Source organism: Schistocerca serialis, chromosome 1 (genome assembly GCF_023864345.2).
Source record: "Schistocerca serialis cubense isolate TAMUIC-IGC-003099 chromosome 1, iqSchSeri2.2, whole genome shotgun sequence".
NCBI lineage: Eukaryota > Metazoa > Arthropoda > Insecta > Orthoptera > Acrididae > Schistocerca > Schistocerca serialis.
Window position 1 is genome coordinate 607,093,463 of NC_064638.1, and position 12,656 is coordinate 607,106,118.

Below are 12,656 nucleotides of genomic sequence, written 5' to 3' on the forward strand. Positions count from 1 at the left end.
CTGTATGGAGCTGGTGAAGTTGAGAATACAACAAAATATCATTGCAATATTACGTGTAGTAGACCGTCCGTGATGAAAATTCACGTATCGCGTGTCATGGTTGTTCTTGGGTTATCACTTTAGTTGTATTCACTATGAGGCGGTAGATCTATATCAGTAAAGAGACGGGAATGACGATATGGAAACACAATTTGTTGACAGGCATTATACAAGAAACATATCCATTTACAGGCGCAGCTCAGAACGCACTACTGTCTTTGATCAAGTCACATACAGTCCTCGCTCGCTAGTCGTGGTCGTAGGTATCGATATTCCCACAAACGTTTTCGCCCAACACTATTTTTAACAGGTACAAAATATTATATGTATTTATCTGTGAACAATGCGTAATGAAGCTTGAAAGATTCTACGGGCTAGTAAATAAATTTCTTGCTGACATATATGTAGCCTCATTTGTGGAAAAACGCTCACAGAGAAAATATACAAGGTCTTGCGAAACCTTCCCAATGTGTCACGAAAACAAAGCAAATAATAAAGACCAATAGGTCACAAAACCACAACATCCACTTTTATGGCATGAATAAGTTTGGTGAGACTATGTTAACTTCCCTACCTTCCCGTGGACTGCCCCTGTAAATGCTGCTTAATGTACTGGGAATATTTCGGCGTTCCCATCAGTTTCGTCAAATGTGAATCGATCTTTTGCTCATGATTTTAATTTCCTGCAAAACGGCCAAAATATGGGGAAGATAATTCTCAATATATTTTGTAAATTGAAATTTAAACTATTTACTTGGATAATATCGATATTTCCAAAAAGTATATTTTCTTTTCTTTTAATTCTTGCCCTTGGTAAATCAAAATTAGAACTTTAGCTATGTAGTTTGTTACACGTTTGAGTTTAACAATTATATCCACGGCCTCTAACAGAAGTCGTGAATCTGAGCATTTTGTTAAGGGATACATATTCTTAGTATGTTTATTATTGCAAGCATTTTCTGGCGTTAGAGTCACACATATTAAGGAAGAAACATCTTGTTAGTTTCCGCATGTCTTACAATTTAATGTGAAGTTCGAAACGAAATACTATCGTTGTGTTATTGATTTTTCTTGGCGTATCACGTTGGCGGATGTTCCGGTTTACAAAATGGCTGTGTTGTGTAGTTAGTCGGTGAAGCAATGTTTACATACAGTCGCACTAGATGTTTGTAGAAGTGTGTGATGTGCACCGCACTCTGTATTTTACGTAACATGTTCCCACGATTCACCCTGTCAATTTCAGAGCATTTGATGTTACTGAGCTAACATGCTTAGTGAATCGGTTCTTTGTTTTGACTCCAATAACCTAATATTAACATATTGAAGTATGCGCGGCGCCTGTTGTGCAAAAGCTGCATAGACGTTCAGTGAAAGTAGATAAATTTAAAGACCTTGCCGACTACCAGTAATGGATAGCCACGCAAATAATTCGCGAAAACGGTCTTTAGACAAAATGATAGAACACATGACTGCAGATGTACAGAACAGTGACGGACAGTATATTCAGCTGGGCTTCACGCCGCCATCCACGCCGCAGTCTCACCATATCTGGCCAGAATATGCTCAAGCTAATGTTAACAGCCCATCGTTGCAACACTTTATGCCTCACGCACCAGTCGTTCACAACACTGCAGAAAACACTGTTTACTATACGGATTTACATATTCCTTACGAGATGGATGTCACATCTCACGTTTCAAAACAGCCTGAAGTGTTGCAACAATCTGGGTTTTACTATTCCCCGCCAAGGCAACCAATAAATATGTTGCACGATAACCATGAACTAATTGGCACCGTATTAGACATGGGAGGTGGTAATGTTGTAAATGTAGTGTATGGCAGCAGGCCTCCTGCTGTAAATTCAAGCAGGTTAATGACCCAACACTATCACATGATTCCTTCAGACACCCAAAGGGAACTTGTTCCTCATGCATTGAGCAGTTTTGTTCCGTATCAAGATGTGCTTGAAAATAGTGGACAGAATCACATTGATGAATTTGGATTGTTTGGTGCTAGTGAGCAGTCGCATGCACAGACATTGCAGCAGCCTCATCAACAACCAGTGGCCCAACCACAACAGCAGCCTTTCCAGCCTGCACATGGAAGTACCCATGGACAGTTAATTGAAAATCTGGTTGGGAATTGGGTGCCGAATCAGAGTGGAACATACAGCCCCTTTGGATGCACAGACACAGGAATTTGTCCAGCTCCCACAACAAATCAGCAGACTACACAAACTGTTCCAGAAGGTTCAGATGCTGAAAATGATGCCAAAAATATGGGGCATGGCATTCGTAAAACCAGAATAGTAGCAGAAGTAAAGCCAATGAGGCCATCATATTCAGATGTTCTTGCAAAGTCTGCTCCAGCCACTTCAAATAACTGCATGTCTTTAACAAAACATACGTCAAACAACATGTCAGTTAATTCTGGCAGTTCAGTGAAGGCTGAAACTACTCCTCTTGGAAAGCCGAAGGGCAGCAATTTGCAAAAATCAAATTCAAAGAAATTGAAAAACAGTGTGTTGAAGCGTCAGCATTCTTCAGGTAGTGAGGAGCAAAGTATTAATGGAAGTTCGAGTACATTAAAAACTGTACAAAGTCCATCTGTTGTGCGCAGGACAGCAGAGACTGACACGAAGCATGTTGATTCTGTAGGATTTAGTTCATTGCCACGAAAGTGGGTTTCATTAGATGATTTAGACAATGAGAAACAAAATCCTTCATTGGAAGAGGAGGATGAAGAAGATGATGAGGATGATGATGATGAGGATGGTGGTGATGATGATGAAGAGGATGGTGATCCTTTCCACAGCATTGACACAAGAATTAGATCAGTTACAAGCAGCATGAAGAGCTGTGGTAATGATTGCCAGATGTCAAGAAAAAGTTACACATCACAACGGTCAAAGAATGCATCTCAAGGTAATAAAGTCATTATTAATTTGTTACGAAGGAGATAAATCTTTATATTTTAAAATAAGTTTATAGGAGGGCACAAGTACCTACTCATAGAACCGCACACATCGCAATTTAGTTTAATGTGATAACATTTTGCATGCTTTTTTTACTTTATGAAAATGTTTCTGCTAGTGATGTAGACTGAACCATTCACAGTTGTTATAGGGTTAATTGTTTGTTTAATTACACATCTATCATGAAAACTGTATTACCATAATGGGTGCAGAGGATGTGGGTTAAATGCAACAGTACACTGCCCCACTTTGATATTAATGTCAATGAGCACCTGCACAACAATAAACTTTGTTGCTGAATTTTAAGTAGAGGGGTGTCTCATGTTCAGTGTAATCTCAGAACTACTCTAGATTTTTTGTCCTTATGGGGTTGCATGATGTCATTTGTGTATGAAACCCAAGTAGAAACTGGAAAGACACTGTCTGGTAGCTTTCCATATGTCTCATTGCACAACAGCAATGGATAGATTTGAAAGACTGCCGCAAAATTTTGTGCTTCACTGTAATTCTTGCATTGAGACTGGTCATTGGCACCTTGAACATTTTCCATCAGTTTAAGTTGTTACTGTAATGGGTAAAGTTTTTATGTCTTAAAAAAACTAAATATTCGTTATTGACCATTATTTTCTTATCTCATGTTACTTTGTGATCCTCTGTTATATTGATATTTCATATTCTAAATGTTTGGGAGACTGTATGAAAACCAAGTGGTTGGTGGAAGTTAGCAATGTTTCAGAGATGCTGTTTTCTGTTCAAGTGCTGGGGAGTATTGTGGTGTGTAGGGAGGTTCTAATGGCAGGAATTATGGAGCAAGTACCCAACTTCATGTTTTCCTGTCAGACAGTATGATTGCAGCAATAGCATATTTAGTTTTACTAGTATGACAGTTAATCAGTAACCGTTCATTCCGACTAATGGTCAGAGTGTTGTGTTACATAAAGCACTGGGTGAAACTAGCTGATAAAATCACCTGTGCACTCTGTTGGATCGTCTCGCCATTGATTATATATGTTTTATAAGGATGGAACTGGAGTATGTGTTAGGCCTATTGATAGCGTGCAGCAGAGCCACCCATGTGGGATGAACTATGGACTAGAGAGACTTACTCATATTGACAGTCCTAGTAGGTATCGGCCTACTCTGGAGATTAAATGAAAAATGTAAGATTATTCCAAAGAAAGCCGGGAGTTGTTTGATACTGTTGATTTCATTATCTTTCATGTAGCACTTTATTAATAAATTCTGGTCAAGAATGATACAGTGGAATAGAGCTGTTACAAATTACAGTATATAATGATATGTAGGTCTGATACTTCAGAAGCTCTGTGAGGCAGTTTACAGAAGATTGCTGTGCTGAAAGATTGTAGTGAAATGCAGAAAGACATGCAGGCAATTGAGAATTGGTGTAGGAACCCCTGTACAGAAACATCATTCAACCACTACACAAAGCATCAAAGTTAAAGGAGTCATCACCTGCCAGTAGGACAACCCTTTGGTAGAGCTGTGTTGCTATTAAAGCCCTGAACATATTCAACACCATCTTTAAGTCCTGAACACTGTCAGGACCATTGCAAGGAGTTCTGCTTGTGGTCTGTCACTGTACAAACTCACATAATTACTACTGAAATGGTGGCCTAATGCAATGTGGTAACACCGAATCTCTGTACTGTCATTGAATGACATTTCCGGATAGGAGTTCCTATCCCAATTTGTTTCTGAAGATATCCTATAAAATCCCCAATAGTCTGTCAGTGTCATAACGCTACATTCTCTGTATATCAGTCTGTCTTTACCACATATATTGACTACATAATGCGAAATTTAGAAAAAGAGAAAGCTGGAAATGAGATTCCATATTGGCAAATTTATCCTTATGGGCCCCAAAGGAAATTTTTGCTTCCTTAATCCAAGAAAAAGGGTGGAGGAATGTGTGTTCATGAAACATATTCGAACCATCTTTGTTTTGATGATGACATTGTGAGGTTTCTCTCTTACCTGATTAACTTCAACAACTGACAAAGGTAACTTAATAAGGCTAATATGAAAATTGGCCTGAAGATTGGACTAAATGTATAACCAACAGATTGAAAAGAAACTAGTACACATTAACACTGAATCTATGTAACCAGTTGATGAGTTTTTGTATTTAGGTACTTGAAGGCATTGACAGCAAAATAAATAAACAGTAAATGGATCAGGGAACAGAGTGAAGTGAAAGTTAGTGGACCAAGATATAGGAAAAGACGAAGGGAAGATCAGAAATGTAAGGTGGGTAGTATGTGCTGAAAATGGAAGATTTGTCCAGGAGAATAAATTGCTTTGTGTACTTGGCTATTTGAAAATTTGCAAATGAGACTTAGAATTCATGGTATTCCAAAATGTCAGAGATTTAGTTGTAATGTTATATTGGAATATGCAAATCACTGATATATACTTTCATGTGTAAGAACAGAGGACAAAGCAGAATTGTCAAATTCTCCAGTAAATTACATTGATATCGTCAGAGAAAGATGTCATTATTCTTGATAACAACAAATGCTTTCATTCAACCAGACTAACTGAGTTGCCATCTGAGGAACAGTAAGATCAACGTAGGCTACGTTGTTTATTTGGCCAGTTTAATATCCTTTAACCTTCAGCTAAAATTTTATCAGAGAACAGTAATAATTGAATGACAAACAGATCAGCTGAAGTAGCTGAGGGCTGTATGTCTACATCTGTATTTGTTCTTCATAAGTCAGTGAGAGGTCTATCAGTATATAATCTATTGATATTCATATTTCTTCTCTTCCTACTCTATTTGTAAGTGATGCTTGAGAAAAAAATCGACTTGCGGCACATCTTGTATGAATCTCAAATTTGTATAAAGTTACTATCATACTAAATAGTTTTGTAAGTGACTTTCTTTTTGCATAAAATGCTTCCAATGAACCTCACTAGGTTCTGTGTTCCGCACTAATAGGTTTATGTTGTTGCACTGTAAATTACTTTTCAGATTGACCCTCCACAGAAATTTTTTGCCTGTTTACATCCATTCTCATTGTTTCAAATTATACACCATATTCTGACCATACTAGTCTCAAAAAAGGTTAGCAGTATGCACTCACACTTACATCAAATGTATATACTAATATGTGCAATGAGTATGTGATGCACATAGTAGGTTGGTAATGGTAAGAAAGAAGAAAGGAGTCCAACTGCTAGGTAGTAGCTGTGAGTGGGGTGTAGGCCATGTGGTAGATGACAAATTATGAACAGGGTACTGGGTCACCTTAGAGAATTTGTGCAGAGTTTTTTTCGTAGAGGATCACGTTACTGCAGTAGATAGCCTGACTAGAGACAGGAATTACAGCATTAAGGGTGACTTGGATGAAATAGGAATAACAACTTCACACATAAATGTGAGTTTTGTGGTGGTCCTACAGTGCCATCACCAACCCTGGGTTCATACTGCTGTGAACCGTGTGAACATGAGTTGAGCTGGCTATTGTTGACAGAAATGAAGTCTTATATGATTGCAATGCATGTTGCTACAGTTGGGCGATAGGGATATACTAGACACGGCCTACATCTGGACAGGAGAGTGAAAGATAGATTGGCTGAGCGTATCCAGAAAATGTACGTGGACCACCATCACACAAAGCGAGATCCCTGTGGTTAATGGCATCAGAGAAGTGTCTTTTTTTTTTTTAAAGTTAGAATCAGCATTTAGGCACCCTGTTTTGAAAGAAGTCAAAATAACAGAAGAGTTACAAGGAACACATAAGAATACACAGAAAAGTAAAGTTAACATATTTCATCAAAATATTAAGAGGATTGAGTAATAAGGTAGATGAGATTCTTGTCTGTGTGGAAAATTTAGAGAGCTCTTGGGGGGGGGAGACATTGTCCTGTGCCTATCTGAGCACCGCATAACCACAAGGTTAGATAAGTTACACATTAAAGATTACACTCTAGCTGCTTACTGATGCAGAACTAATAAGGAAAATGGGGGAGATGTTATATATATCAAGACAGAACATAAGCTGAAAACACTGAGGCAAGTAAATTTTGTAGTGATCAGCACATAGAAGTGTGTGCTTGTGAATTGATAGTTCATGTTTAAATGTAACTGTGTATAGATCCCCGATGGGAAATTTTGAACTTTTTATGAGGAATCTGTATCCTTTACTATGCTATCTATCAGGCAGCAGCAAGTCTGTGGTGACTTCAGTGTAGATTTTCTAAAGGATTCTGATAAGAAAAATGATCTGGAAACCTTATTTGGACCCTACAATTTGAGCTCAATAATTAACTTTACATCATGGATTGATAAAGATAGTAGTAACCCATAAGAAAATGTTTTCTTTAGTGAAGCTCAAAGCAAGAAAATAACTGTTTACACAGTAATAAATGCTCCTTCTGACTATGATGCACAGTTAGTCAGAATAAATAATGTAGTGCCTTACGTATGGGATATTCCTTACTGGAAATCAGTAATAATATTTAATGACTCCAGGACAGATGTTTTCAAGAATAGTTTACAAATGATAACCTGGGTAAAATTTATAATGAACCAAATGTTAATATAAAATGTAATTTATTCCATAATAAATTCATATCATTATTTTAAAATAGCTCCACATTAGATAATAATAAAGGATATCTTACAGCCATGCACTAAACTATGAATCACTGGGAGATTAAAGTATCTTGTGAAAGGAACAGGGAAATGTATCTGTTAGCAAGGAAAAGTAGAGATCCTGCAGTACTTGCACTCTAAAAAAACTACTCAAAAATACTAAGAAAAGATATTGAAAAATCAAGGAACATGCACATAATATCGGAAATCAGTAATTCCGACAACAGATGTAAGGCTATGTGGAATGTAGTGAAACGAGGTAGGACAACCAGCCACAGAACATGAATAACATCACTATTGAATAGAAGGGAAGGGCTGTAAGTGATGAAGCACATGTAGCAAATATATTTAGTAATAATTTCTTAAATATAGTAGAAAGTAAAGGGACAAACACTTCAAGAGGAAAATCGGAGCAGTATGTTGAAAAAGCAGTGCTCTTAAAATTCAGTCCTGTTAGTGTATCATCAACTTCTCCTTTTGAAATTGAAAAGGTTACATATTATCTCAAAAATAAAAGCTCATCTGGTTTTGATGGTGTTTCCAATATAGTGCTGAAGATTTATTCGTATATAATAACCCTGGTCTTATCTGAAATATGTAATACATCACTAACTCAAGGGATTTTCCAGAGATACTGAAATGTGCCATTTTCAAACCCCTCTTTGTGAAACGTGATGTGAGACATATTGTAAAATAACTACCAACCTGTTTCATTGCTTATACCATTTTCCAAAATTTTTAAGAAGGTGATATATTCTAGAATAATTCCTCAACTGAGCAACAATAATATGTTCAGCAAATCAGAGTTTGGATTTCAGAAGAATTGCTCTACTGAGGATGTTCACTCACCAAATTTTTACAAGCATTAAATAATAAAATAGGGTTGGTTGGTATTTTCTGCAGTGTATCTAAGGCATTTGATTGTACGAAACACAATATTCTCCTAGATAAATTGAAGTTTTATGGGATTGATGGTATAGCCAACCAGCTGATTATGTCATATCTAATAAAAAGAATGGAGGAAGTTGTACTTAGTAATTCAAGCATTGTAGTCTGAGGACAGTATTCTGACTGGGGAGAAATCACTTATGGGGTTCCCTAAGGCTCAGTTGTCCATTATGGTTCTTCATATATGTACATAATTTTCTGTCTAACATACAACAAGCACAATTAATTTGATCATCTTTTTTTTCTGCACATAGCACTAGTATTGTAATCAATCCAAACATACACATAGAAACAAAAATAATGTCCTCAAAAGTGTCATTGATTGATTTTTAGCAAATCGTTCAGTCCTAAATTTTGCAAAAGACACAACGTATTCAATTCTGCGCAGCTAAGAGTATTACACCAATGATAAGTATGTTGAACTGTTGAATCAGTTCCCGGAAATCACTTGGCAACTACCTACAGTAGCACCAGTTCAGCATTATATAATGCATTATTTATTGCTCACACCAGGACCGCCAGTTCATGCTCATTCTCACCGTTTAACACTGAGTGAAGTTGAAAGTAGCAAGCAGGAGTTCTCTTTTATGCTCACATAAGGAATCTGCCACCTGTTGAGCAGAAGTTGGGCATCTCCACTCCACATGCTCCCAAGGTAGTGCCCATGTGGGTGTTATAAACAGCCCAATGCTAGTACTATCCCTGATCATTAACCAGTACTACACAGTGGAGATTTTATAGCAAATATCCATGGCAAATGCATCTTCTCCACGTTAGTCTTGTTACATGCATTCTATCAGATATCTGTTTTTCGGGATGATGTAGCTGAACGTGATGTCTACACCCCTTTTAGGCTATTAGTATTTACCAGGATGCCTTTTGGTCTATGCAGTGCTGCACAGATCTTTCAACAGTTCATGGGCAGTGTCATGTGCAACCTTGAGTTTTGCTGTATTGACAATGATGATTCTTGGTGTTGTGAAGCTCAGTGACAGAACACCTTACACACATGTGCCAAGTCTTCACTCACTTCCATTCACATGGATTACTAAACAGTCTATCGAAGTGTGTATTTGGAGCAACTGAGATCTAATTCTTGGATTACACTATCAGTACCCAAGAAACACTAAGTCCACAGGAAAGAGCTGAGGCTGTAATCAACTTTTATCACCATTTTGTGTATCACCATGCACTGGAAGCTGCCCCATTGAACTACTTGCTATGAGATTCACCAAAACCAAATGATACAATTGCTGTGGACGAGTGAATCTGAGTTGGCATTTACCGATGTGAAGACTGCCACATGGAGACTATTCTGTTAGTCCACCCAGTTCTGCAGGTGCCCCTCGCTCTAATGGTCAACACATCTGCCACGGCAGTTGTTGCCATACTGCAACAATGAGTAGGCAAACACTGGCAGCTCTTGGCATATCTCAGCAAAACGTTATCCCCATCACAACAGAGCTGGTAACCTACAATCATGAATTGTATGCAGCATACACTGCTATCAGTAAGCGAGGGTTTGCTGAGATGACTATCAGGTCTGCAACTCCATCACATCCAAGTAACACCATGGCTCTGCCATGATAAAATCAAGACTATTTGTGGCCAGTGACTTTTGTCATCCTGGGGTACGTGGTACAACATGTGAAGCGTGCTTTTCATTGACCAAACATGGACAGTTACTGCAAGACATTTATGCCCCAGTGTGTGACATGTCAATGGAATAAGATCAACAGTCATGTCAATGTGTCCTTCGGCACTTTTGTTCCCCCGAACCGATCATGCGACATTGCACATCTGGACATTGCCCCACCGTCCAGATGCTATACAAATTACCTAATAGCTATTGACCACTTCACTCATTGGCCTGAAGTGTCCTCCGAGGTTGACATATCTGGCAAAACAGTTGCGACCACATTCTTCCATGGATTAATGGCCCATTTTGGAATTTTTGTGTGTGTTACAACTGACCAAGGCAGACAACTCAAGTGATACCTATTCAAATCACTTGCAGTCCTATTGGGAATGAAGCATATTAGGACTACAGCATTCCATACAGCAGCGAATGGGTTAAAATAATGCATGCACATACAATTAAAAGTATTGCTTCCATTGTATAACTTTGTACACAACAGTAAGGAGAGGTGGGCTACGGAGTGGTGTGGCAACTATCATCATAGGAAAGCATAGGAGCAGAAATAATCAACGAAAAACTTAACTTAACAAACAGAAGATTTACTTAACATGTATTTCTCCAAATGTACAAAGATGTGTTACAAATAATGCAGCAACAAATGAAGTCCAGCTATTACAGCAGCAACAACAATGATGATGGCACTGCAGCTAGGTGGCATCTGTAGCAATGTGGCTCTGAGCACAGGTGGGCTGAGCAGGTGCTGCCAGCCATTCTATATTGCAATGGCAGAGGGTGCTTAAAGTACAGAGCTGCCAGAGGTGTAGCAAGCCACTGCAGGCACCGTGGTGATAGACCATATCCAGTTATCAGCAGGGAGCATAAGACATTTATGGGTGACATTATTTGACTGCCAACCACCATCTCCATTGACTGAATCAAACCTGCCTTCAGCACCTGCTGCGTCGGTACACACACATCACCGGATAGACTTCCCACGGACAGGACTGATTTGCCCGCCATTCCACCGTGCATCACGTACCAGCTACTACGGACGTTGGATGTTCACACTAATGATTTGATGGCAGCTTGCACCTAGCCTGTGGTTACAAGATCTGAGTATCACGTACATTTTAACAAAAGTGACCATTACACTAAGTGGGGAGTGGTGAAGTGTTTGTGCAATGTAGTGACAAGTGTGAGCCAAAAATAAAACTGAATAATGTAATCTCTGACATACATTTTTTCTTTGCTTTTATTAGCATGCCATTGTTATTTGTATGAAGTTGCTTGGTCTGTAATGTCTGGTATAGTTAAATGTTGCAATAAATTAGATTTCTTTAAGCCTGCAACAAGTATAACATATTGTGGGGAAGTAATAAATAGGGCAGAAACTTCAGAATTCTCAGGTGTACATATTGATGGGAACTTAAACTGGAAAATGCACATTTTGGAAGTCCGAAATCAACTTCATTCAGCCACATTTACTCTTAGACCAGGGGAGAGACAAATAAGTAAGCTGTCACATTTTGCATATTTTCATTCAATAATGTCAATGAAATAAACTCATTGTTAAGAAAGTAAGTCTTCATTGCTCAAAAACATGCTGTAAGAATATTATAATATGTGGTGCGCAACCACTATCATCTTGTAGATATCTGCTTTAGGAGCTGGGCATTTTGACTATTGCTTCACAGTGTATTTATTCCCTTATGAAGTTTGTCGTAAATAATACACTGCAGTTCAAAAGAAATGGAAGTGCATATAATTACAATATCAGAAGGAAAAATGACATTCACTGCTCCACATTAAGGTTATCTTTGGCACGAAAAGGGGGATAGTGCCACAGTTAAAAATTTTTATCACTTACCAAGTGATATAAAATGTTTGGACAGACAGCAAACTAAAACTTGAAAAAAAAAAAAAAAAAAAAAGTGTAAAACTTTCTTCCTGACAACTCCTTCTATACTATAGAAGAACTTCTATTATTGTAATGTGTAAAAGGTGATAGATAGGAATTCATATGCATATTTAAAAAAGGTGAATGTAAAATGACTCATTCCACAGCATTGTAAAATGATCCATTGGACATGAAACTAACTAACTAACCAACTTATTTCCACACTCCTTGTGTGCAACCGGTAACTTGTATATGAGAAATTGTCACATTTGCGCTTACAGCAATAAATAATAATGTCTGCCTGTTGTTCCTACCCATTTATAGTCAGAATACATCTTAATTACAGGATTCCTGGAATATACTGCTGTATGAAGAATCTGGTAGCTGCCTAAATAAAAAATATTTACATGTGAACGGTATTATTGCCTCGTGAAATGTTTTTATGCCCTAATTTGACTATACTCATCTTCAAGGTGCTTAAATGAAAATAAAAGCAAGAGACAAAGATTTATATAAACTTAATTGTATAAAATTCTAA

General features: G+C 37.8%; 1 protein-coding gene across 2 annotated transcripts in view; it reads left to right on the forward strand.

Annotated features, from left to right (window-relative positions):
- Positions 1-1,150: 1,150 nt before the first annotated feature.
- LOC126477457 (uncharacterized) overlaps positions 1,151-12,656 on the forward strand; it is a 195,624-nt gene continuing 184,118 nt past the window's right edge. For both annotated transcript variants that reach the window (XM_050103617.1, XM_050103618.1), the window contains exon 1: positions 1,151-2,963. In XM_050103617.1, coding sequence (XP_049959574.1) covers positions 1,448-2,963 — 1,516 coding nt within the window. In that variant the 5' untranslated portion in view covers positions 1,151-1,447. The remainder of the gene's footprint in view (positions 2,964-12,656) is intronic.